Source organism: Lichenostomus cassidix, chromosome 1, assembly GCF_008360975.1.
Source record: "Lichenostomus cassidix isolate B80296 chromosome 1, HeHo_3.0, whole genome shotgun sequence".
In the NCBI taxonomy this organism is placed as follows: Eukaryota; Metazoa; Chordata; class Aves; order Passeriformes; family Meliphagidae; genus Lichenostomus; species Lichenostomus cassidix.
The window spans coordinates 8,323,649-8,350,168 of record NC_139479.1 but is presented as its reverse complement, the minus strand read 5'-3'; the positions used below and the strand labels follow the sequence as shown (position 1 = coordinate 8,350,168).

At 35.1% G+C, this 26,520-nt stretch overlaps 1 protein-coding gene across 1 annotated transcript in view; it reads right to left on the bottom strand.

Moving 5' to 3' along the window:
• Positions 1 to 26,520, bottom strand: part of CFAP47 (cilia and flagella associated protein 47) — a 255,123-nt gene that overhangs the window by 212,585 nt on the left and 16,018 nt on the right. Inside the window, exons 12-25 of the mRNA XM_085049413.1 lie at positions 25,928 to 26,117; positions 25,726 to 25,822; positions 24,269 to 24,485; positions 23,347 to 23,591; positions 22,243 to 22,373; positions 21,027 to 21,149; positions 19,517 to 19,648; positions 18,247 to 18,324; positions 17,534 to 17,678; positions 15,890 to 15,984; positions 8,140 to 8,278; positions 6,382 to 6,482; positions 5,131 to 5,290; positions 225 to 417 (exon numbers count right to left, since the gene is read on the bottom strand). Of these exons, the coding sequence (XP_084905539.1) occupies positions 225 to 417; positions 5,131 to 5,290; positions 6,382 to 6,482; positions 8,140 to 8,278; positions 15,890 to 15,984; positions 17,534 to 17,678; positions 18,247 to 18,324; positions 19,517 to 19,648; positions 21,027 to 21,149; positions 22,243 to 22,373; positions 23,347 to 23,591; positions 24,269 to 24,485; positions 25,726 to 25,822; positions 25,928 to 26,117 (2,046 nt within the window). The remainder of the gene's footprint in view (positions 1 to 224; positions 418 to 5,130; positions 5,291 to 6,381; positions 6,483 to 8,139; positions 8,279 to 15,889; positions 15,985 to 17,533; positions 17,679 to 18,246; positions 18,325 to 19,516; positions 19,649 to 21,026; positions 21,150 to 22,242; positions 22,374 to 23,346; positions 23,592 to 24,268; positions 24,486 to 25,725; positions 25,823 to 25,927; positions 26,118 to 26,520) is intronic.

Below are 26,520 nucleotides of genomic sequence, written 5' to 3'. Positions count from 1 at the left end.
AGATAGACACTTCATGAAGCAGGAATGTTTGAGGACAAAACATGGGCTTGTTGAATACACAATAATATTAATTATATTAATTTTCTCTTAAATATGTAGATTCTTCTGCTGAGCAGAAAATCAATATTAACCTTCACAACCAAAAATTAATTCACTTTTTCAGAAGTGAACAAAACCAAGAATTATTCGGGATTTCTGTAACAAATTTACTTTGAGATTTTTACCTTATATAATCCTGTGGAATGATAGTGAAGACTGCTTCAGTTTCCACACCCAGAGGAACTGGCATCAGCATTAAAAAGGGGGGATGAAACTTCAATTTTGGTGACTTCAGAGTGCCAGTTAATTTTACTTGGTATTGTGATGCATTACGATTTAGATTTAAGGATATTTTAGATGTGTATGTCCCAGGACAAGCTGTTCAAAAGGTTTTAAAAAACATACATATTACTATAAATACAGGCGAGTAAAAGAGTTATAGTAAGAGTTTTTGGGTTGGATTCCTTGTTTCTTAGTAATTTTTTGTTTTTTAATTTAGTACTGCTTTCTTTCTTAAAATCTAGTTTAACATAATATAAATATTGCATCAGAAGAATATTTCTTAAGAAAGCTCAGAATACTTGCCTGTAGCAAACCAGAAATTCACTTTTTTTTTAACTTGTCAGAGTCTTTTCGAAGACTGAGTTGCTAATTTCTTGCATTACTATTACATTATTTACAATATCAATAAAACAGCAAAATTTTACAAATTCCACTCATACTTTGAATTACACTAACTGACACAGAGAATGTTTATTTCATAAAGGAATAACTATTGGAAGGATCTGACTGCCAAGACAAGGAAAAGTTGGTGCCTTTTAAGAGGGCAATAACTACACTTCAAAGATGGACCCAAAACCTATAGCGTGGCCAAGCAGCCTCACAAAAGCCAGAACGAATTTCCACCCTCCACTAAAAGCACCTCGAATTTTAGAGAATCATTCAGGTTGGAAAAAATGTAGAACATCATCAAGTTCCAACTGCAACCCTAGCATTGCCAAGGCCACCAAAAACAAAGGGAAGGGATGACCAAATATCCTTCTCCAGGCATTCTCTGCAGCACAGCTGGACATGACAATGGCAAAGATAAAGATCTCCATGTGTTCTGCCCCTTCTCAAGCCATCTTGCTTACTGCTGCAAGGCAGTTCTCTCTAAGATGGAAAAACACATTTCCTTTCACTGGTACAGTGAAAGTGCTTCCTTCCACAACTGTTACACTGTGAAAATGATATTCCCAACCATGCAGTGCCATTTACCCAACTGTCAGTCATTCCTACCTGCTAAAGAGCTAGCAAAATTAACAATTTTGGGGGCAAATTAATGAAAAACTCCTGCAGTTAGAAACGAAACTGCAATGATGTGTTGTAAAACAACCCTAAAAAGTTTAATCTTTGTATTTTTGAGAAAAAACACTTTTCCTTTTGATTCCACTTAATCAGATCAGTATGGAAACACCCTTACCTAATAATTACGAGAAGGTAGCAAATAACATTTTTTGTATTTTGTGTCTGTATGAACACGTGTCACTGAAAAAAATACAGGACAGATTATCTCAAGATCATTACTTGAGATACTTAGCCTGAGAAAGAGCTGTCACTGTTTACATACAAAAAGAAGACAATCTAGTGTCTTCAAAAAACTTTGTCTTATTCCCTTCCCGTAAGAGTTAATTTCTTAAAGGAGGTGACAACAGAAGAGCTTCACACAAGCTGCTAGTCCCCAGAACATGACCTGTGCATCCCTTCATCCCACAGCAGAAAACATGAAAATAGCCAAGTGAAAAGCAGCTCTAATGGGAGCCTGCTGCACTGTTTGCAACATCTGATTGATTCCATGTTAAATAGAAATCAGCTTTAGGAGACAGTATTTCTGAGAAGGCTAAAAAGTTTCTGCTTCTAGGTTTTGATACAACAGGAACACATCTTCCTCTGGCACTTAGCCATTTATGAAGTCAAGGTGAGAAAGCATCAGAAAAAAATCATGGAGATGGATGAAGAGCCAACAGGGTATTGCTTACAAGCTTGTAAGAAAGGACTTTCTATACAAGTTCCTCCCATATTCAAGTCTGTACTACAGCTGTGATATATCTAAACCATATTTCTGGTGTCCTCTCTTCATCCATATGTATGACATAAGGTGAAGTGAAATAACCAATACCACAGGGATGGAACACAATGAAGGAAGAAAAGTAGCACAGCATATGTCAGTACTAAAGAATGGGCAATTTTCACTAACTCACATTTTTAAATATTCATATTAACCATAGTTTCAAAATTAGAAAATATTAATGTCAAGCTTTTCTCATAAAAACTTTCTCTCTATTCTTTCCATGACACAGAATCCCTGACTCACTCAAAGAGCAGAAGAACAGACAATGCCTATCCTGCATCCCTGATCATTCTGTGGGTGGCTCCACACATTTACTAACATCAAAATCCAGCATAGTAGGTAAACCAATAAATTATTGTTTATGTCAGAAACATCAGGACACTGCAATACCATGATCATTTTAAATAGAACTAAAGACCAAAAATAAGTGAATTCTGTCCTTTATTAAGATTTTTCATTATTTTAGACCAATGTTTTCAGGGTATTTCATGTTAAATAAATGACTTTGAAGTTAATGAGAATTATGTCCTGAACTGACAGCTGAAGTCATGAATTTATTCTACTCCTCACACCTTTCATGACCACTGTCAAAGCCTGGCCTGCTGTTACCATTCTGATTTACCACCATTAATTTCTAGTCCAGAAGATGTGAAAATTTTCAATGGGGATATTTGATGGCACTTAAAAATTTGTCAATCCAAATCTGCCAAGGGCTAACAAAATCTGTGGAACTGTATGGGAAATTCTTCTTCTCCAGAAATAGTAGCTCCATAATTGCATGGGGTTTGTTCTTATACAGTGTATGAGAAGAAAGGAAAAAACACCATCTGCTCTTCTCACCCTCTTAAGTTTGTATTAGATGGTTATGCAGTTCCTACATTTTTTTCCCAAAACCACATTTTTAGTTTAGTTGCCGTGGACTTTATAATAATTCAGGTCTTATTGCATATATTCCTCTTCAGCATAAATAGACACCATTGAGTAATTTGCATACACTGAAATACAGATTTCAAATCAGAAAAGCCACAGCTAGCTAGAACTTACAGGTGTCCTAAAAATAAAATCATTTTTAAAAAGTCAACTAAGAATTACTTCATAGAAATTGTTAAAGGTCACAGCTAGTTAATACCTTGCTGTTGCAGAAAAAAAAAACCAAAAAAACAAACCAAGTTGTCATTTGTGCCCATTACATAATCATTACATCTTCCAGGGTTTCAGGGTTACATCACATCTTTCGAGTTACAAATCCATTGTAACTTCCTTTGCTGGAGATAAGTTTTTTTCATATCAAAATTATAGATAGTGAAATTTTTTTATACTCAATGCATTGCACTATAAAACAGCAGAAGAGGATCATACTAATATGCCTTCAGTTCTTGAAAATCTCTATTTTCAGAATAGTTTTTTAACAGGTAGCACCATTTTATCACACACATAAGCTCTTTAATTTAATTAAACGTTGCCATTTACTATAGCATTTTCTACTCTATCACAACTGCTGCAGCAAATTTAAACGAATTACTCTAATGCACACTCAAAGTCCATTTTAAGGTTTGTTCACCCCTCCACACTACAACTTCCGAGTATAAACCTATGAAGGTGATTAGCACCCCTTGTTCATTAACTAGGTCTCCTGTGTGGATTTTGATGTGCTTAATGCTCTCTTACAAGAGAGAGTAATGATAGTCACTGAAGGTAAAGCACAAATAAGCTATAAATCATAGGAAAATACTTAGAACATTGAATTAAGGGTAATTGATCTTTATAGTTATTTATTATTTTCTGTAAACAAAAGATATGGGAACACAGCAAAAATACAGATAACTTCAAATTACAGTAATTTATCAGTCATATTTATGTATATACACATCTACATTTACACATACAATTTATCCAGCAATTCAAAATATTGGCTTTTATTTTTATGCCATTCATTACTTCACAGTCTGCAAAGAAAAAAAAACAACTCCAAGAAACATGTGCAATTAAACACTGCTCTTGCATATCGACAACATTTACAGAACAATATTTAATGCAGTCTTCTCAATTTATCATCCAGAGTCATGGCAAGAGTCTTATATCTATATTTTTCTTCATTTACATTAAATTGTTTCCAGTGCTTAATTGATGTTTGTGATTTCAATGCTATGATGAAGAATCACAGCAACATCTTTCTTTAGGACAGGGATGCACACTTGCTGACTCAGGATCAGATCCAGCTGACACAACTTTTCTTCCCCCTGAGAATGCTGCAGCCCCAAAAGCACTGCTCTGACACTGTCAGCAGGACAGGGTTCTGTGGGCCTCAGCTGCATTTGCTGGTGGAATTTATCAGCTCAAATACAGACTGTTACACCCTATGAATCTTGTATATCACTGTCTACCCTAAACACTTGGCTGAGAATAAAGCAGAATCCTAATTTTCCTATTCTTCTACTCCTTTTTGGGAGTTATGTGTTGATTACCATCTCACTGCATGCCCCCAAGTTTTGTTAGAAATCTATTTTACATATTTTTCTCAGGGACTCGTTGCCTGAGAAGTCTACTTCAAAAAATACCATAGACAAGTGATTTTGTATCTCACTGAGGAAGGAAATTTCTATTCTTATCTAAATTATGGCTATTTAGAAAAAAGTGCATATGTGTTTCAAGTACCCTTGGAATATTTTAGTACACAAGTCAGTCAACCTAAATGCACTTAAAGGAGCAGCACTGAAAATGATACAACTATCCCAACCTTTGAAACTGCTTGAAAAACCTGATGCTTTCTATGTGCAAAGCAGACTTTTCAAATAATGCCATTTCAAAAACAGTGATTCCATGCTTTTTGTTAGGTCTGCAGCTGTCTTATTTTCTCAGAACCAAAAAACCCTTAAGTTGGTCAAATATAAGTACTAGTATTGATTCATCATAAAAACCCATTTAAACATATCTATGAAAATGGCCAAATTATCTGCAGAAGAATTCATAAAATTACTTACGAGGGCAGAAACACACATCAATACTGTCTTCTTCTCCTACAGCAAGATATCCACTCTTCGTACTAAATCTGAAAATACCATCTTCTGTATTTTCTTCTGCATCATCCAAATTCAATTTCCATTTCAGATTATATTTTGAGACATTCTTCAGGACAAAGCTCTGTAAATATTTTCAGAAAAGGAGTAGATGTTGAAACAGGGAAAGCAGCAAGCACCATGATACTCTGCACAATACTCTCTCCTAAGCATTCTTTGTGCAACCACACCAGAGGAAAAGCAAGACAGCACTAGAAAGCAATGAAGAACTCAGTTTATTATATCTGTGAGGTGCAAAGGTGAGTGTGCCTATCTGCACAGACTAGATGCTTTCCAGTCACTCTCCACATTCACACAGAGAATACTTTCTTTCCAGAATGGAGAAACTTCATTTATGTGAGGTAAACAGATCAAAGCATCACAGTGGGAGTGCTTAGCCAAACAGAATTGAGGACTTATTCCTGACAAAAATGAAGCACAGCAAGCACTAAACACATCTAGACTTACAGGTGGAGATGCTGAAATTGGAAGAGGTTCAGAACAGGTTTTTAAAACCAATTCTTTCAATTCAATAAGATGACAGTGAAAACAAAAAAAATTAAATTCCTTTATCTCAGAGTTACTCTTTCAGCTTTTGAGACATCCCTAGCTAGGAAAATGCTTCGACTTTGTATTATCATTGTTTCCTGAATGCACCTGGAAAAGCATTTCAAAGGTTTCCATCACTGCCAAAACCAATTTTTTATAATTTACAACCAAAGCCCTCAGGAATTATAAACAAATATTATGTTATGGTATGTTCTGCATTCATACAAATGACCTGCGTTGAAAATATTCTATTTAGTGCTTTTTTTTCTCCATTTAGCCCTAAGTCATGACAAGGAGTTTTTTGGGAGAGTGTCAGTTGGCACAGTCAGTAACATACAAGGCACTGGGACAGCAGTTTCAGTGTATGGCCCATCATGGCAAAAATCAATTGCATCCTGGCACCATGACTATCTCATTTACTGGTATAGGCAGACACAGAAAATCTTCAGAATTATTCTATTCATATCTATTTCTCACACAATTCATGGTCAGTTTCTCATGGTGCCCGCATTCGCATATTGTCACAGTTTTAACAAGCCCAATTTCAAATTTTAAGAAAATTTATAGTGATTAAAAGACAAACATGAAATCGAAAACTGAACAAAATGACAATGATAATGTCATTACCTGAGAATTCACACTCCCATCAGCAGTATCAGAAGGCATGTTACTTGAATGTTGTTCAAATTTAAGATGCGTTGAGGAGAGCTCCAATAGTGATAGAACTGCTATTGAAAAAAGTAATTTAAAATGTTTATACAGCATCACTTGACAAATATTTTCTCAGAGTTACTTCCTGATCTCTGCAATATCTCTGCATGTTCAGATGCATTTTACTCATTTTTAGCTTTTAAAGCATTAATCTGAAATTAATCAATAACAGGCATAATTTTTAAGTTGTCAGAATTTAATCAAAACATGAAGTTCTGTTTTTAACAATAAAAATAACTTGGCTATTTGCCTGCACCCACCTGATTGTCTGAAACACTAAGTGGCCAAGACACTTCTTTAGACTCCTCTCCCTCCTCCCAGACCATCAAAATTCCCAGTAAGAATTTAATTTCAATACTCAAATTTTAATAGAAGCCACAGTTTATTTTTTCAACTATTTCTCAGAATTGAAAGTCTTATATATTCACTTTTATATTATGTTCACTTGTTCTTGGCCCATACATGTGCTTCAAAGAAATTCTACATAGCAGAAATACAAATTGGTGATAAAATTTGGATAAGACTGTCAACTATCCATGAGACTTAATGATTGCATCTATTCCACAAAGAAAGCGAGAAGGAAATAAACATTTTCTTTTTTCTTCACGTTACTTAAATCACTTCTGCACTATAAATTCATAACTTGGATTCATATTTTTACTTAGAGATGTGTTTACTAATAAACTCATATACATATGTACATTCACCTTCATTCTATGTGTTCTTAAACTAAATATATTTTAGAAACCTTTAATATGAATTTACTTCTATGAAAGTATCTAAAGGTCTCTCAGATTGCTTTGATATTTAAAAAGATCTCAAAAGATTTAAGTTAAAGTTAGAGAGAGAAACAATGAAAAAAAACCCCACGAATACAGACAAAACCTAATAAATTTGAGTTACTTTTACCCCACATTATGCATTTAATTAGCCAAGTCTTCTTCAGTGACCCCAAAAGGTTAAACATTACACAAACATCATTCTACTAAGACACTCTGTACTTCCCTCTCATCTCAAATAAACAGTGATTCTACATTAAAAATTAAGAAAGTCATTGTATTCAAATATTCACCATTTATAGATCTACATGACCATAAGAATAAGACAGGAGACTAAAGACAACCACAAATTATTTCTGAGAAAAGCAGAGAAGAATTATTTAAGATACCAATTTCTTTGCTGCAGGCAATTGGCCTGTAACTTTGGCTGTTAACAACCTCTGACGAGCCAGATGGGATCAGGGCCATTCAGAGGACTTTTAAAGGAGTTTTAAATACAGCTAGAGATCCTACTTTTGACAGGAGAAGACTAAAAATTAGTATGACTGACACTTTTCTATACTTTTCTACACTTTTCAGAGGAAATGCTGTAATTCCTGGGATTTGCACGATGAGGTCTAGAAACACTAATAAATGGGTAGACACAAGAAAGAGTTTCGGCAAACTATTTTTATATAAAGCAAATGGCTATATAAAAAAGTATTTTCTCCACATCATAATTTTGTACCGAAAGTTCAGCTTTAAGCCTATTTTACAAAAATACTAATCAAACTTTGAAAATTTTGCAAGTTTCCGAGAAACGTACAAATCACACAAATGCCAATTAAGTAGCAATTCTACGCAAAGCAAAAATATCTCCATATCCACCAGGTCTTTCAGGGCCTGGTTTACCCACCAGTTCCTTTGACTTTACAGGATGGAAGAGACTTGTTCGGCGGCAGAGGCATAAGGCCATGCCTTGGAGGCACAGGAGGAGCTGAGGGGGGATTTAACCCAGGAACACCAATTGGAAGAAAGAAGTCATATATTGCCGGCTAAAGGAAAAAAAAAATATTGTGGTCACTTTCCTAAAGAAATCACAGGTACCTCTTGAACTATTTGAGTGGTTAACTATTTTGGCAGAATTATTGCAATTTTGGACCTGATCAAGATATTAATAGGATGTTAATTTATTAAACTTAGTTCACTAAGTAAGCAGTGCCCAGGCATTTTTTTTTTCCCCCATTAAGGAAAAGCTGTATGACCAAAAGCATCAGGGTTATCAGCAGAGCTACAGACAAGGCTTCTGGTAAATCACTTTGTTCTGTTCCACTCCTGCCACTCTCATGAGTGCAAAAAGGTTGGAGATGTGGTATACAAATGCAGAAGCTCATCTGAGCAAAGGAGGGAAAACAAAGCTACATAAGTTGTGGCACCTTTCTCAAAGGCTGAAGAGCAAAGGTCAACCTTTACAGTCCACCCAGCATAAACAAAATGGGCTCTGAGATCAAAGGTGAAGCATGAGTTAAAATTGAGAAACCTTGGGGAAAAATTAGTCTTAAAATCTTTGTCATTAAATGCCACTGAATTCTAGGAGTCTAAATTCCAGTGATTTGATCCTCATTTTATCTGTGCTACCACATTCCCAAGTGGAGTATAGAACTTAAAAAAGGGCATTTTTTTCTAGAGAATCCTCTTTTTTGACAGACTGTGCATCATAAAGGCCAAATTTATTTCAAAATGAACTTTCAAAGAAGTATTTCTTAACTCTTGCTCTGTCTTTCTAAGGACCAACACATTAAGGCAGCATGCTCTCTAGACAAAAGGTATGGATAACCTTAATACAGGAAATGGAAAAAAAACCCAAAATTTCTGCACTAAAACCACTGTTCAAGTCCTTCAAATTCTGTTTTCACCTTGAAGGCCACTGAAATCTCAGAAAGGAATTAGACCTATAAAATCTTCATGCTGTTTAACAAAAGCAGTAAAACCAGCTATATAAAGATGTTACAAATCGTTTAAAAGCTTTTGAAAACTGCTGAAAATAGTGCATCATTCGCCACTTTCACATCTGTGGTAGCAAGTAGAATACATAAACGACAGGAAAGAAAACCAAAATTGTCCTAAGCCAGGACATGAGGAACACATCCATCTGTACACCTAGTGAGAAGCAAGCATGCAGCACTTGGGAGTGTTTGGAGTTCCAGCAGGGTCTGTAACACACAATTACACACTGCTGGAGAGTGAGGTGTGTGCTGAGCCTTGTGGAACGTTTAGCTTATTTGTGCTTAGCTCAAGGAAAGCATAGAATGAGGGTTTTTGTAGTGAGATCACCACAGTCCCTTGTTTTATATTGATACTTCAAATCTAATAATGATTCGGTTTTATAATATAGAACTGGATTTTCAAAATTAACATTTAATTTTTTTAGTAATTAATGCTCAAGATATGTCATAAAAAAGATTGAGTAAAAATCTCCTCATTTGATTTATATACTCTTCTATTTTTAGTACCTCAAGTCACCCACATAAAATACTACATTAAGTTACATCTTCAAAATATGTTCTTGTAACAAAACCAAGTTTTTCAAGTTTGGTGAGTTTAAAAAGTCTAGTCTATTATAGATATCACGACAGCACTGGCTGTGCAAAGGAGTGCAGTCTAGCACTGCAATTGTTCTTCATCAATGCTGGTATGTTCATGTCAGACAATAAAAGATAGAATCCTTTTATCCCTCTCCCAAAGCAGCAAATCAAAACTTGCTTTTCATCCCAACCATCAGGAAAATTTGCTTTTGTCTTACTATGCAACAATGGGTTTTTTTTCCAAGAATTGGTGAACAAAAGCAAAAATGTGAAAGACTCAATTCATTACATGTTGATCACTGAGAACCTACATTTGCTATGAACTACAATGCTGCAAATTCAGAGCCAACAAAACTCATAGAAATGTATTTATATAATTGGGAACAAATCATAGACCTTGTATTTTATTAATACATTAACTGCACATTATTGAAACTACATTACAAATGAAAAATCCTTTAAAAATTCTACATAAAAATTTTACATATAGTATAAATCACATTATAATTCATACACATACACATATTGCTGAAACAGAATTAATAATTAATTTCAGTTATTACAACTTCACTTTGCAAGCAGAATCATTATGGTTTTTTCTATAAATATTAAAAAAACTCTTCATGATTAATTTTTCATTTTTCAAACTCCGTAATAGTAAATTCCCTCTTTTGCAAGAATACATACTGAAAGAACTAATTACAATATTTAAAAAATAAATGCTTAGACTATTACTGGACTTACACTTACCTTTTAGATAATTTATGAATACTTTATAGTTACTTATCTATCGAGACATTTTCCTGAAGCTGCATTTAACTTCACACACCAGAGAACACGGGAAGGGCAGGAAGGAAGCAGCCTAGAGAGAGTTCTTTTACAAACATTCCTGTTTGTTAACGCCATTACAAGAAACATTTTTCCTTTCCTGATGTACACTAATTATGCATGTTGATTGGAAAGGAGGCAACAGCTACATATTCTTCACAAAATATTTCCAAAGAAGCTTTAAAAATACAGGTGAGACAAAGGAGCTTTTTGTTCACATGGAACAACTCCAAACAATGCCAGAAAAAGGATGCTTGGTTAGGCTGCCACCAAAAGTTAACAATTCTTTAAATAAAAGTAGAAGTAGTTGATTTTAAAGACTCTGTCTGATTAAGAAAGTTCTGCTACCAAAACTCATTTGAGTTTATGAAATACATTTGATATAAAGAGTTTGGTAGCTCTGAGCTCAACACTGGGGAGCAAATACATCTGAATGCCTTCCTGCCTTGGCCCTAAATACCCAGCATAAGGCAAGAAACAAAAGGGGGGAAAATTAGCCCATCAAACTGGACAAGCAAAACAGTATTGTATATCAAATTCATGCATAAAAAATAAACTCAAATGCAGCTGTCAGGTGGTAATCTGAGAGTAGAAAAAAAAATTGTTACTTTCAAAAAACACTTTCAAAGCAGTTACTTCATCTCTATTTTTACTGATTATTCCAAGGTAATAATAGATCTTAGAAAGCATAAAATACAATTTTCTAATTATTATTCTAATAGAGCATATATTCTCAAGGTTGAATAAAATTTTTGCTATCCAATTCAGAAATCAGATAGCTTGTTTAGCACAAAGAATATGTGACATCTCCCTAAAATTATAGTATTTTCTTTCACAGTACAACTTCACTATCAATTGCACATAAATCAATACACTAATTTATTACTTATATTAAAACATCTGTAAAAGATAATACTCTTGTAGTTATCAAATAATACCATGCAGATTGGTCAAATACCTTGAAGTATTTGTGTAAGGCTGACCTTAAAGTTTCTTTATTTATACCTCTAACACACAAATTCAGCAGTGATTCAAGGAGACAAAATGTAGCATACATTAGAAAAAATCAGTTGGATACAAATTTAAACCTAACTGCAAAGCCAAGGGTTTATGTCCTGCAACTGAATCCAATGTGCACTCCCAGCCTTCCTTCAAATTTCACAGGAACTGTCCCTTAAAACATACTGAAATCTTTCATGCAGCCTAAATTCCCCAGGTTTATATCACAGATAAGCAGCTTCCACAATGAACAATGTAACTGCTGTTCAAAGCCATCATTCAAAGTGCTGCAATAAAATTAAATCTTTCCTTTGTATATGGTCAGAGATGATGCACCAACAATAGCCTGTAATTCCACAGCTGCAGATTTTCCACAGAATTCACTTCTTACAACACAAATCTGTTCTTTCATCAAAAAAAGTCATTTAAAAGGACAAAAAAACCCCACCAAAACACCTGTCACTTCCCTACAACAAGCTTAAGCAATAAGCTCTGACAGGTGTGACTTGTTCTATTTATCTCAATCACAGGCACTTGAAGGCTTCATTATTACACAGCTGTGTATTTTGTCCTTTTTCCAAGATGCTGGGATTTGTTATTTTCCAGCAGGGTTTTTTTTTTTAAAAAAAAGAAAAAAAAGTCATTTTGAAGCACTACTCTCCTGCACTTTGCTTTGCATGCTTTCCCCAGCAGAACCTGCAGAACCTTCGTGAACAGGGGGATATTCCTGCCTGCAGAAACACAAATATACATGGGCTGCTTTCACTGCCAGCTCTGACTGTCACAGCCGCCAAACACTAAAGTCCCTGCAGTGAGGTGGAGAGCCCTGTCACCCCAAACACCTTCAGAGACACTGGAATAACAGGAAGCCACAGCCACGTTGAGTCTGAGCAGCATCCCAGCCTTATCTATAATGCATGAACTCCATTTTCTCACTCAGAATACTGAAAAAAATGCCTCAACGTTTTTTAAGGTTTATTTTTTAAGCATGCCAAGAAACTTCATCTCTAAGAGCATCTTGTGATGTCCTATGTATTAACACACATTATATTTTAGTGAGAATTGTAGCAGCTCTTCAAAGTGCCTGTATATGAACTACATGTGTTGATCTGAAGAGTTTTTTTGCAGAATTCAAGACTGCATTCAAGACTAAATTACTTGGAACCTAGTATTAATAATTCAAGTAGTCTTAATAAATTTTTTAAGTACATTAAAATAATTTCATGCTTTTTTAATGTTTTTTAGCAATGCTCCTGGAATTATTTTTACTTTTGCTTAGTCCTAGTACCCACTTTGTTACGGAAAACATCAGTATAGTGGGGGTTTGTTGGTTTATAGGGTAGTGCTGTCAGTAATGACTACAACAGCAGGAAGTTCTAGTAAAACCAGAAGGCAGACAAAAAAGAATGTGGCCCAATGGGATACAGAAGGTTTGTAGCAGCTGCGAGGTAAGCTGGGGAAGAGCAGTTGTCAAAAAACCAGAGATGGGATCAGAGAAACAGCTGTTCAAGTGCAGAGAGGCAGGAAATAGCACTTGTGCCATGAAACCTGAATAGGGGAAACTCAACATACAGAGATTAGAGATGGGTTTTTTTTTCAAAACTGGAAAATCAGGAAAGAAATCTGGTGAGAAAATGGGGAATATAGATGAGGTAGAAAAATAAAGAGCTAAGACCCAAAGGGAAATATTTTAAGAATCAATAAGTACTGAGAATTTCTGATCACAATAAGAGATGCTGGTACATGGACTACTCTCTTAACACAATATGCTTTTATTTTCTATTCTACTTTGCAGGAGTTAAACGAAAAAAAGTTACAGCATCTTGGGGGCTACATGTACTGCCATATGCTACCTATATATATTTATATATTGTTATGCCATACAGGGCAACTTCAATCAACATCAGTCAGTGTTGTTGCTGCCTGCTGTGACAGCTCAGGGTGCTCTCCTGTGAGCAGCAGTGGGTTGGGAGCTGTGAGAATCCTTGGGCATGTCCTGCCCAGCAATCAGCTGCTGCTGACACTGGAGCAACACACTGGAAGCAAGAGGGAAGCACTGGTTGCACCCAGCTTACCCAGCACCAAGGGCAAACACAGAGAGAAGTACTCTGAGCACACGGAGAGAGGGGAAACCGAAGTAAAAACATGGAATTAAAGCAACACTGATTAGTTGGCTGTGAGGTATAAGGGGCCCCAGGAAAATTTCCTTTTTGAAATTTTCATTTTCTTAGTTCTGAAGGAAGTTAATTCTGTTTGCCAAAAATTTGTCTTAAGATTTGAAAAACACTTAAACCCAGAGTCTGAAAATTTGAAAAAGGATGACATCAGAAATGGTAAAATAAAATCTGTAGTTGATAGAAGCAATATATTCTACAGCTTTTCTTTCTTGGCTGTGATTTTTTTGTTCAGTTGCTTTGGTTTTTTTGAGAAGAGTCATTACAAAATAGATCCAGCCAAATGTAAGAATTATTGTCTTTACAATTTTATACCATAATTAAAGAAACTTCCAACTGGCATAACCTTGTCTGAAGTTAAGCCAGTGTACACCAGTATCAAATGACAGATGGACATGGTCATCAAAAATGAACAGCAACACTGAACATTATGTTCAGGTGACAAGCTAAATTAAACATACAGAACAAGCTATTACTTCAACATTCTTCAGAAATATTAATTTTGCTAGTCACTTCAATTTACAGCAGTGTCAGTAGAAACATTTCTACTTTTAATCCATCCTGTAAGTTGATAAGGAACGGAAATAGGAACAGAGCTCAAATGAACAACAGGAAATAGAGTTCTGCTAATTTCCATCGCTTTCTTTTGGACTGTTTTTCCAAGTGGAATTGTCCCACTTCTTTCTTTAAACATGGCATCCTACATGGGGAAAGTGTGCAGCTGAAGTATTATCAGCGCTGATTAGAATAATTATTTTACTTGCTTTAATAATATTATTCCTATTGTTGAGGAAAGTTCCTACTCTTAATTCTCATTCAGGTTGTGGCCTGCAATACCATACACACAGATTACTCCAACAGCATTATCTACTCCTGCATTCCCATCATTGACCCCTCCTACTTAAAGGAAAATGCCAGCATTTTCCCTTGCTGAGTTCCTCTCCAGTTTGATTATAGGTCACTCATGATATTCTGTATGTACCACTTTGCAAACAATTACATACTTTCCTGGCACTGTATGTAGTCTCATTCTGACTACTTTGCTTCTAAGAGGTGCACTAGAAGTATCAAGAGTCTTTAAAAGGTGTGACAACTATTTCTTTTCCCTTAACTCAAGGCCTGCTATAATACAGAAGGAATTTTTAATGAATCTATTGACTCATATTCTGTCAGGGAAAATCATTTCAGAGTAGTGCATGTGCTATAAACTCACTCCAATAGCTTCCCTGTGTACACAGAAGAAAATCATATTACCAGCCACAGCCTGTAATATGCAAATATTATTTGAATGATGCTTTGAACAAATGCATTTTATATTGTTGAGAAGGCAGGGATGGGAGGTGGGTGGTGGTGGAAAAAGAATACTCCCAACCCTTCCAAGATCCATAGTCTCTGATATTTATTTCTTTTCCTAAGGTAAAAAATGCAGATAATGTAACAGGTTTATACACTGTAGAAGTGATCCCCAGCTGCTTGTTCTGAAGCTGGTTCATGATACCAAAGAATAAGTTTTATTTCAGTTCATTGTTCTCCAAATATGTGTAAACCCCAAACCTTCAATTTCCAAAGCATTTTTCCATGGTATTAGATTTAAAATTTGCTAGAGCACTCTTTGACTGCCAATAAAATGCTAATTTTCAGATGTAAAACTAACTCAAACTCCCATATCTTCAATTTTTTCCCCTCAAATAGCTCAACCAGAAAGCAACTTTGCCAATCTTTATGACACATAAAACTCATCTACTTTTGCAGTCTGTTGGTCATCTGAGAGTTAAGGCAAGAACAGCTGCAAAAAGGTAGTTGCTGATTTACTGAATGATTTACTGAATGTGTGGTAGGACATTTCAGTATAAGTTGACACCATTTTTAAGTCATTGAGAAAACATGTTGTCTTTATGTATGCAAACATTTAAAGTTACACAGAGGTTGTTTCGGAACTTGTTTTCTTAAGAATTGGGATATTAATTACAAAACTATTGCACACACTAAAATGGTCATCTAAAGTCTCTATTCTCCCACCACAGAAATATCACAGAGAATTATTTTATTTAACATCATCACCACTGCTCCATAAACCTACCTGGGTTGGCTTGAGGGTCAAGAAGCATTTCAAAGATGACTTTTCCTTTAAGTAAATTGAATACAAATAACGCTTTGAAGGACAGTCAATCGCCACTAAACAAAATTCATAATCAAATTACAGATGTTATTGCATGAAATATCAACTTTGTAATAGCTGCAGTATTTCAAAGTGATTACCAGCATTAAGTATCTACATAGTTGTATGGTAAGCATTTCTCACAAAGTTTCAATGGAATATAGTATCTCTCATAGGGATTCTGGAGGTAATTTTGGGAAGTATTAATCACCAGCAGTTTTCATTGGAGTTATTAATTTGGGAGAACACAATATTTCAGAGAAAAAAAACCCAAACAACATTGTCATTTACATTTGAATAAAAGTGTTAGGCAAAAGTAGTTAATTACATAATGAAAACTAATACCACAGGATAAAAATAGTTGGCTGAAACTGGGGATTTTTTTAATTACTTTTATGCATAATCTATGCTACAGAGTTTTACTAATAAGGCTTCCTTCATTTTTCAGGCTTCCATGTTCAATTTTAAGGTATTATCAGAAGCACGGGTTTCAAAAGAAGATATTATTCCTCTGAGATCAGTATTCTTCATGGAACACCAGGATGAGTATTCATCCAGTAGTCACCATTTGAACAGTACTGAACCTGACTAGATCCCACATCGCTTGTTTCAAGCACAAACCCTGATCTAGAAATCACACACAATTCTGTTCCCATGCTGCCTCCTTGCCTGTTGTGAAGTCTCACAGTTCTTTTCCAAGTTAACTGACTAATAACCTTTGCCTTCTCTTCCCTTTTAAGTCCACCCCATGGTAAGAAAACTCTGATTTTGTCAGTTCAGTTTTTTGCATCATCTACATACAGTTCAACATAAAGATATGACTAAATTTTATAATGCTGTCTTGCAAAAGAATCTTGATTTCCTGAGTTTGCTGGGAAAAGAGGCCATATAAGCAAAGCTGCAAAATTCTCTTGTGGATAACAATGTTGGAACATCCAAGGAGATGCCATGACTGAGGTAGGAAAGCCATGAATAACAACGTGAAGGATGTGAATCTGCACTAGTTCTACCATGAAAGAAAGAATGGCAATGCAATTCCACTACTGCCCCAATAACATTCCAAGTTGGGCATTCATACAGAACAAAGGTCCTGTGATTAACCTGAAGACACCCAGTCCCTTTGGGAAAAAGAAAAATCTGAACCCTTATACTGATGATTAATTACCCAAAGGGTAAATGTTGTCAAAAAGCAAGTATGAGTCCATGAATCGGAAATTAATACAGTTTCCCTTTGTTTGTTTGGGTTTTTCAATATTTTTTTTTAAACTGGTGAGAGGATATTCAAACTTTTTTATTATACCTTAGCAACTATGTGGGGGGAGGAAATTAGGGAAAAAAATCTACACACAACCTGATATTTTGCTAATGCTTATTTTTGTCAAAGGTCAGCTTATAGGCAAACCAAAATGATTCCTCTTACTTTATATTAAGCAATGCTTTTAAGATAACTGATTTAGGTTTTCTTATATCAGAAAATTTGTCTATCAGAAATAGGCTGGCAGATTTTCTCTCAGCATTATTCATTCTTTATTTAATAGAAAATTCTGATATAGCAAAAGCAAATACCTGAATTGTCATCAGTATCCAATTTAAAATCCCTATACAGAGTAAAATCAAAGTCCACTCTGGCATGCAAATCTCCTCTGTTCTCCAGCAAAAACGGAATTGATCTTGTAGAGCCAACATAAACAGTTTCATAGTCAAATAGTCCCTGTATGTTTAAAGAAAAAAATAAAGGGTCAAAGCACTGTGCAGTCAAGTTTATAACTGAACATAAAGTGAAAAAACATAATTGTGCAAGACTCACCATTTATAACACAGTAACAGTATTGGTTAACAGTATTGGTTAATCAATAGTCTCACATAACCCTTATATTTTAAATCTTTTCAGGACATAAAATACAAGAGTTTAGAATTTAATATCATGTCCAGTTACACCATCAGAAAAGTTTTCATCATTCAGTAAACAGATCAGTGAATTACTTTCCTCTTTATTGCATTTTTTGCTATAACTGCCTTAAGAAATCCTCTCCCTTTTAGCATACTGATTCCAGATTGTCAAGTTAAAAAAATAAAGCTGCCAGCTATCATTTAGTGCAACTGTTATATGTACATTTGGGTTTAATATCTCTTCCTAAGTTCTTCTCTTTGATAATTTTCTTGGGAAGTTAGTACAGGAAGAAATGAAAAACATGAAGTAGAGAGGAGTCACTTTGACATCTACATAAAGGAAAATACTTAATCAATCTTACAAATTGCTAGAATTTCTTCCCACTTACCACATCAATGTTTATGTCAGCAATCCCTGCAAATCCATCAATGTTAAGCACAAGTTCTCCTGCATTCCGCACTGCTACCTAAGTGAAGGGACAACACTGGGACCGTGGACAAGGTCATTTTAACACAACTACCTCACCAAATCTGTCATAATTACATGAAAAAAAGTTTAACACAGGAAAACCAAACCAACCCTACCCCACAGATACAGAGTGGAGAGACACAGTCAGCATAAATTTTAATGAAAATAACTCTGCCTTTATAATATAATGCATTTTTGCTGTGGAAATATGAAGAGGTAAATTAAACGCCTTCAGTTTCTAGAATATATATATATTGAGAGATTCCAGTGGCATGGGGCTCCAAATCATGCCTTTGTGGCATACCATATCTGGCATAGATAGAGCTAGATAGATACAGCTATTAATTAAAAATACAGACCAGAACCAACCAAACAAAAAAACCCACAACCCAAAGTTGTGAGAAAAAACAGTGACCAGTCTTCCTGACTTCTGCAGACAAAAAAAAATGGTATAGGATGCTGTATTACTAGAATGAGCAGTTTTTTCCAACAGGAGAAAGCTGTATTCAGCAGCTGTGAGGATTGGAATGTTATCACAACACACATTGCTTGACAGAGTTGCTGGTACAAGGTAGATACTGTTGTTCTGGGGAATATTAAATCTGTTGTAAACATGGGAAAAATAACTGGATAGTAGGTTTAACAAGCATAATATATGGAGCCACAGAAGATGAGGAATCCAGGATCAGAGTCATAAAAGGTAGCAAAGTTCAGGCCCTTGACAGCATCCTTTTGCCTAAACTCACTTATCTCAGGAAGCAGGCATGCAGAAAACAAAATATGTTACACGTTTATCACACACCCATTATCAAAGCAAATCTACCAGGAGATCCATCTCTGAGAAAAATCATAAAAAGAAGACAAGAAATTAAAGACATTAGAGTATTCCAATCCTGCCTCTCTATAGATTACAAAAATTGCAGATATGTCTCCGTTATCTTCTAAAGAACAATCACATATTACTTCTTACAGCTTATTGATGGTATTATATGAATCAGTTTAAACTGAGAGACTGTTCTGATTTCTGAGCAGGACTGAGCCAAAAAAAACAAGAATGATCTGCTGCCAGAAAACCTTGTTCTTAAAAAGCATTAGGCCACAAGAGATAAAATCCAAAAGATGGCATAAATGTGCACACATAGGCATAAAGCATAACACTAAAAAAAAAAATTTCTTCCAGTTTTGAATACCTGCACTTTTTTATCAAAAGACATGTGGCTTTTTGGAGTGAAAGAGATTTTGAGGTCAGTAAGGCCTCCCACAGGTATCACTCCTTCAGAGGGGATGATTTTCATTCCAGGCAGTGGGTATGGATCACGAACCTTCACAAACACAAACAAGAAACCTACTGAAAAAGGTGTTGGCATTCATTTGTTTTGGTTGTTATTGTTTTATTCATACCAATATATCTATCATAGAGATTTTATATTCTTACAAGTAGAACCTCCATAGCATATAATGCTAACTTGGACTTGGAAGTTTCAGGGAAATTGCAAGCATATAAAATTAAGTAACAGATATCTAAACGTAACTGTCAGTTTTTACTATGAAATCATTTTTGCCACCAACTGGATACTTGACATACTGGGTTTTGGGTTGTTGTCATAAAATTATTAAAATTAAGACTTGCTGTCTAGCAAGTCTTGAAAATATTCTACAAAACATTTTTTTTCAGTAACAAATAAATTCATCACTTCTTTTTTCACTATCATAGTAAGTAGATAGGACACAGAACCCAAATTCTGTATAGCACAGTAATAATACAAGGAGTAAATACTCAGTTTACCCATAGTTAGCAAAGACAATAAAGAATTAGGTCCCTTCTAATGCACTCCAAGCAGATAGCTTTTTGAAGTATAGCTACACAAGTGATAATGACCAAGACCAACAAGCCATGTCTTGGCTTAGGAGTAATTCTGGAGACAAAAAAGGCTGGGTATGTTTGTTTGTCTTACTGACTATGCTGATTTTATCCTTTCAGGCCCATCCTCCAAGACTATGGTACTACTTGTAATTCAATGCTCAGTTTATAAACAGAGAAATATGGTACAAATCAAAAGAAATTAAATGTTTCTTAGTACTGTAATAATGCAGTAACAAAAAATCTATTTTAATGAAAATTATTTTGCTTCACTAAATACAGCGATTATTCTGTGATCAGTAAAACTAACTAGGTTAGGTTTCCTACTAATTTGTGTATTATGTCTTTACCCACTCTAGCATCCATCTCACCCCTTATCCAATTCATTGTACAACCCCTCTCCCCCCAGATGTTGGTTTAGCAAAGCCATCACTTGTGCTGTGACTGCTCTGGGTCCCTGCATGCACTGACTGGGCAGCATTGACAGGATGAGCAGCCAGCTTGCTCTGTCTCTCAGTGCAGGAAAACATCCAAGCTGTAACTGCTTTTCCATAGGGTACCCCAGCATGGGGTTCTACCCTCACCCCTGGCTCTCATGGAACTGCCAGCATCATTTAGCATCACCACTTTGCATGTCTGTTGGTCCATCTACCCATCAGTGCATTTCTGACAGAGGGACAGAATTCCTACTGACATTTCTCCAGAAAACATCCCAAAAACCTAAACAGGTGCATATTTAATAACTGGAAACACAAAACAATAACATGATCTGGTAAAATTAACTCCCTTCTGCTTCCCATCCCAAGGAATTAAGTGTGCTAAAAGTAATTTTCTCTTACTTGGAAGTATGCATGGTTGGGTCCTGTGTTGAGAATAGTGGCTGTTTTACTAACATTAAAACCAACTGGACATTGAGTGAGGGACACACTTGGAGTCATCAGCTGGACTCTAGTAGTACCAAACTATTAAGAAAAAAGAGAGAGATAAAACAAGCAAACCATATAACATATTCCTAAGTACAAATAAATAATTCAGTCTAATTTTTTTATTACATAATGGGCTAATATAGTTGTGCAAATACATAAATTGGAGGTATTCAAACAGAAAAACACAGCTTAAATGTAACACAAGATTTACTCAATGTACTGAACTTATCTAGGTTCAAATTGAACAAACTCAACCCCACAGATATTTCTGGACTAATTTCAAGACCAATAAAAATATTTTAACTAAATTTAGTTTAACAGCACAAACTCCATTAATTCCAAATGTGTGATCAGGAAAAGGTATTTCAGAGATATTTATAGCAGTAGAAATGCAAATATTCTAATTTACCCACATCCTGGTTTACACATGGCAAATTTCCTAGGCTTCAAAAGAAGAGGAAGAAAAGAAAAAAAGCTGCCGGCAAAAGAAAAACAAAAACAGGCACATGAAAAGGAAGGGTAAAGTATTCTTGGCTGCCAATGAAAGTTCTAGAGCATGTAGACAATAGAATATAGTGGGGAAAAAACAGTCTTTCTTCTTCATACTCCCTAGTGGGCAATGTAAGACAACAAATGATTAACCAAAGCTGAATGTCACTGTTTAGAAGACTACCGAAAACATTGCTTCTCATACACCATGCTCAAATAACAACACAAAATTAAATTAGAGTCTGTTGTTACCCTGAAACTCTGAAGCATACCTTCCCACACACATATCCCTTTAATAAATAATATATATCTAAAAAACTGTCATATCACCTCCCAACTTTGTTTAGTCAAACTAAGCAAGCCAAACACAGTAATTTCCCCTTAATATATAAGGACCACTAAGCTGTGATGCCAAAGGAAGAATATCACCAAAAGCAAGAAAAAGGTAAATTGCCTTTGCCTTGCCTTCTCCATCATGTCTTTGGAGCATATTCTTTAGATAAACATGGGAAGTAAAAGCTAAATGAAATTAAAATATATTCATACAAAAAAGGATTATGATAGAAATATATTTAAGGCATTACTTGTTTAAAAAAATCCACACATCTTTCTTCTCTAAAGCTGCTGCATGAGTTGTTACCTTTGCAATGCATTTCAAGGTAACTGCCTTTCCTCTGCGCGCGCACAAGGTGAATTCTCCTGTCTCTGAAGCGCTGAACGCTGGACGCCAAACAACTTCACACTCCAGATCACTGTTGGCCTCCACAAACCCTAAATACACACACACAATTTAGATGTTATAGCATACACGTGGACAATTGCCAAATTTTATTATATAATTAGAAATAACACAAGCATGTTAAAGTGAAACGACCTTCCATTACTGAATTTAAGCCTATAGTTCTTAGGTGTTGAACAGTCTGATGAATTAAGTAAAATTAGGTTTTGGATTCTCACAACAACTGCATAATCTATTTATTAGTATCCTGCAGTAAAACACATTTAAAGTTCACTGGTATCTTTAGCCATTAATTACTCTAACAGTCAATATTAAAAACAAAAATAAAAGAACAGACTATTCTTCTTGCAGAATAGCAGCTTTGGGAAAGATCATATACACTTTTTTACTTGCAATTGAGTCTGAATTTGTATTAGCAGAAATTTCTTCTCAAGAATCAGAGCACACCAAGTCAAATCCCATTCCGTTAGCAGTTTGCTCTTTAATAATGGAGCTCCAACATATCCTACAGAATACTATTTTTCAAAAGGAAGAAGGAAAAAGCTACACACACATCTAACAAATGCTGATCCATGATGAAAATGCAAAGTAATTCCAGACTGAATTCCGTTTGTGTTACTCAACCTTCATTATTTTTTAGCAGCTTCATTCAGTGCTTTTGGAAAATGTCCTATCCTGATGAGCTGTATGATATTGCTGCCCCACTCCTGAAATGTCAGCAAGCCGTGCTGAGAAAAATGTTTACACAAGCACTGCTGGCTGGGCATGGAAGCTGCACTGAGCATGAATTCAGGGCACAACTCAGCTTACACAGAGAGTGTAAGCTGTGTAAGCTTACACAGGGAGTGCTGCTGTGGTGGTAAGCTGTGATCTGACACTGCTTTTGGGACACACTGATATTGACACAAATTTAAAAATATAGTTTATAGCATCAGCTGAATATTTGTCTTATTTAGTACTATTGACATATAAGACACATACACACACTGTGATTGCATAGCATACCTTTGACTGGCTTTATAAAAAACGCATTTTTTCCATAATCGTTTACAGATTTCCAAGTAAAGCCAACAGGATGGTTTCTCCGATTGCATACCCTGATTGCTCTTCTGAACTCTGCCCCTGCTAGGTAGCCAGGAATAGGAGTTAAAATCAGCTCCCTTTTGGACAGCCCAAGTTCAATAGGCAGCACATGTGCAATTACCAGCACATATCCAACGTGTTGGTTGTTTATTTTGTAACTGAAAGATCTGTAACACAAAAATGTGTATCTCTCAATATTTTTATGCTTTTATTATATTGCAGTCAGAGTAAAATTTACCTGAAATATAACCATCAGCAAGAAAATACTTTAAAAAAAACCTGAGTGTGAACACACAGTTAAGACTGACGAGAAAAGTTTGCAATTGTTTTGCACACTACTTAAATCATGTCAAAAGTGAGGATCATCCTAAAGGATGATCAACTTACACAGTCATTTTAACAATGTTAGTAAAGAGAGAGTTCATACCAGTAGGCTAGAAAACAGTTTGCCTACACACTTTCCAATGAGCTGCATCAAAAGACCTGAGCATGAATGTAAGTGAAGCAACACTAGAAAAAGCATAGTATTTTTCATAAAAATTTCTCTTACCAAATTCACTGTAATAGCAAACTTTTTTCCCTGATGCACCTGTAGCAATATAAGGCTTTTCACAGGAGAGATTTTTGTTTGTGATTAAAAAAAACCAAAAAACCAAGAAACACTACAGTACTAGGAAAATTTTGCACCATAAAACCGCATAGAGTAGTGCAACGTCACCATACATGAGGGTACACCATTAACAATTATCATCATTACACTTTAAAAACAGCCAGGTGATTTTTTTTTTAAATTTTACTACAGCCAAGAAAATGTGTCAATCAAGACAACTATAAAAAACCTTACCTTTTAAACATTCCAAAAGTGTTTGTCTCAAATACAATTGGAATATGAGTTTTTGTAAGAGGAGGCACCACCTGAGACAATGGTGATGTCTCCTGCAATTCTGCAAATTCAATCTCAACTTGTATCCATATATGAACTGACAAGTTATTGATGATGTGCAGTTCTTTGGTTGTTGTAGAATACACAGAAACTTCACCAAAATCTATAGTAGAGGGACCTGGAATATATAAGAAATAGGATCCGCAACATTCAAAAGTAAAAGCTAATGTAAGGAAACATAAGTACTAAAATACTATGATCAAAACATTTTAGTTCTTCAAATCACAAATTTAGTCAGCTACAAAAATCCTGTAGTAGAACAAATTCTCACTAAAATCTGGATGTAAATATCATGAATGTTCTGTGAATGTTTTCAGTAGTACAAGTCGAAAGCCAGCAAGATTTATTTTTTAATGATGCTTGTTTTAGTGAACTATTAAAATAGGAAAAACAATGTGCTCATTACTGACAGTACTATTAATAACCATAAATACATCTTTTTGTTAAGCAGGTATTTAAATGGATAAATGACCAGCAATTCACTGACAGTTTATGTATGCAACCTGTTGGGTTTGCTCCCTGATATGTGACCATTTGGTTTAATAATTCATGTTATTTGATGGTCACAGAATTCCTTCACTACCTAATTTACTGCTATCACTAGTTTTTAGGGTGGTCTATAAACTTCAGTGCTCACAGCACTAATCAAACATCTTCCAAAACTCTCAGTACTTTTTGTATTATTATGTTTATCTTGTTCTACCTTTTCCCAAGTATATCAGTCTACACAGCTACACTATTCAAGTTCTGGCTTGATTGAGAATTTTTTAAAAGCCCAGAAAGTACTCAAAATTCTCATTTTGCTGCTAAATAATTTTACTGAAGAAAAGCTGACCTTAAAATAGACCTGTAGTAGTAACAAGTGTTGTTAATAAGTCACTTAGAGGCTTTAGAAGGTGTTACTCCACATAACAGAGCATTAGCCTGAAATTATTTTAAGGAGGATCCTGAAGAAATTTTACTTTTGGAGGTATCAGTGTTCACCATTAATTCCCAGAAATATTCTGAGCACTGCCATGAATCTTGCTGATATTAATGCTGGTCCAGGTACTATCCAATAACAAGGCATAAGGGTGTGAGCTACTCTCCCACTATGCTGTGTGGATTTCTCTGTAAGAGGTTGTGGTATGAGCAGTCTTCAAAGGAAACTCCTCTTTTACATCTTCATACCTAATCATATCTCAGTATTTTCTGAGAAGTACAAAGCTTTAGATAAACACTGCTGTAGGTAACAAGCTGCCTACCAAATTAAACTGTTTTCTATTTAGGGTGAACAATTATAATCATAAATTGCGTTACTATAAATAAGTGCTTTTATAACAGCTATATGCATTTATTAGCCAAATTAAAAATCTCACCAATGAATATTTGATGAAGCTGCTTGTGGGTCAAAGTTAGTTTACAATCTTTCTTCTCCTGGGCAGAAGATGGCATAGGACTAAGCCAGCTCCAAACCTGTGATAAGCACAAGACATTTTCTCAGAGCAGGATCCAAATTCTTACACTTTTTTATATGGTAAACACATTATGCTCACATTACTACTCAAGCATTTAACTTACTCCTTGGTTTGTAGATTTAGAAACAATTGCTGCCAATTTTCGACTAGTTAACAGGCAATTGTCTTCTAAAGCAAGCATTTTTTTTCGTGGCTTCTCCTTGAGAGTATTTGTGATTGAGATGTATGGTGACACAAGACCTCCAGCTGGTTTAATGCCTATGCACACAGGATTGTTATAAATAATAAACTCCCTACAGGGAAGGAAAAAAAGAATTTAGAAATCTAAAAATTTGAGCATTCCATGACCTACACATTAAATTATTTAATATTTTTCAACAAAACAAATAATCCTTTAAGGGGGAATATTTCTTCATTTTAAAAACCCCCAAGCACAGAAAATACTTTTAATTTTTTTATTGTTTTGGTTTCTACTGTAAGATAAGGCTAGGTGACCAGTAAGATTAAAGGATTGTATCTGCTTCAGTCCACAGAATATATAATAACTTATGTACTGAATCCATCACTTAGAGTGAGCTAGACATCCTAGTTGGAAATACAGATTTATTATATAATAAGAGAATCCAAAATAATCAATGGTATGGGGTTTTTTTCCCCCTATTAAGCATAACCAAGTCTTCTTAAAACTTGACACCT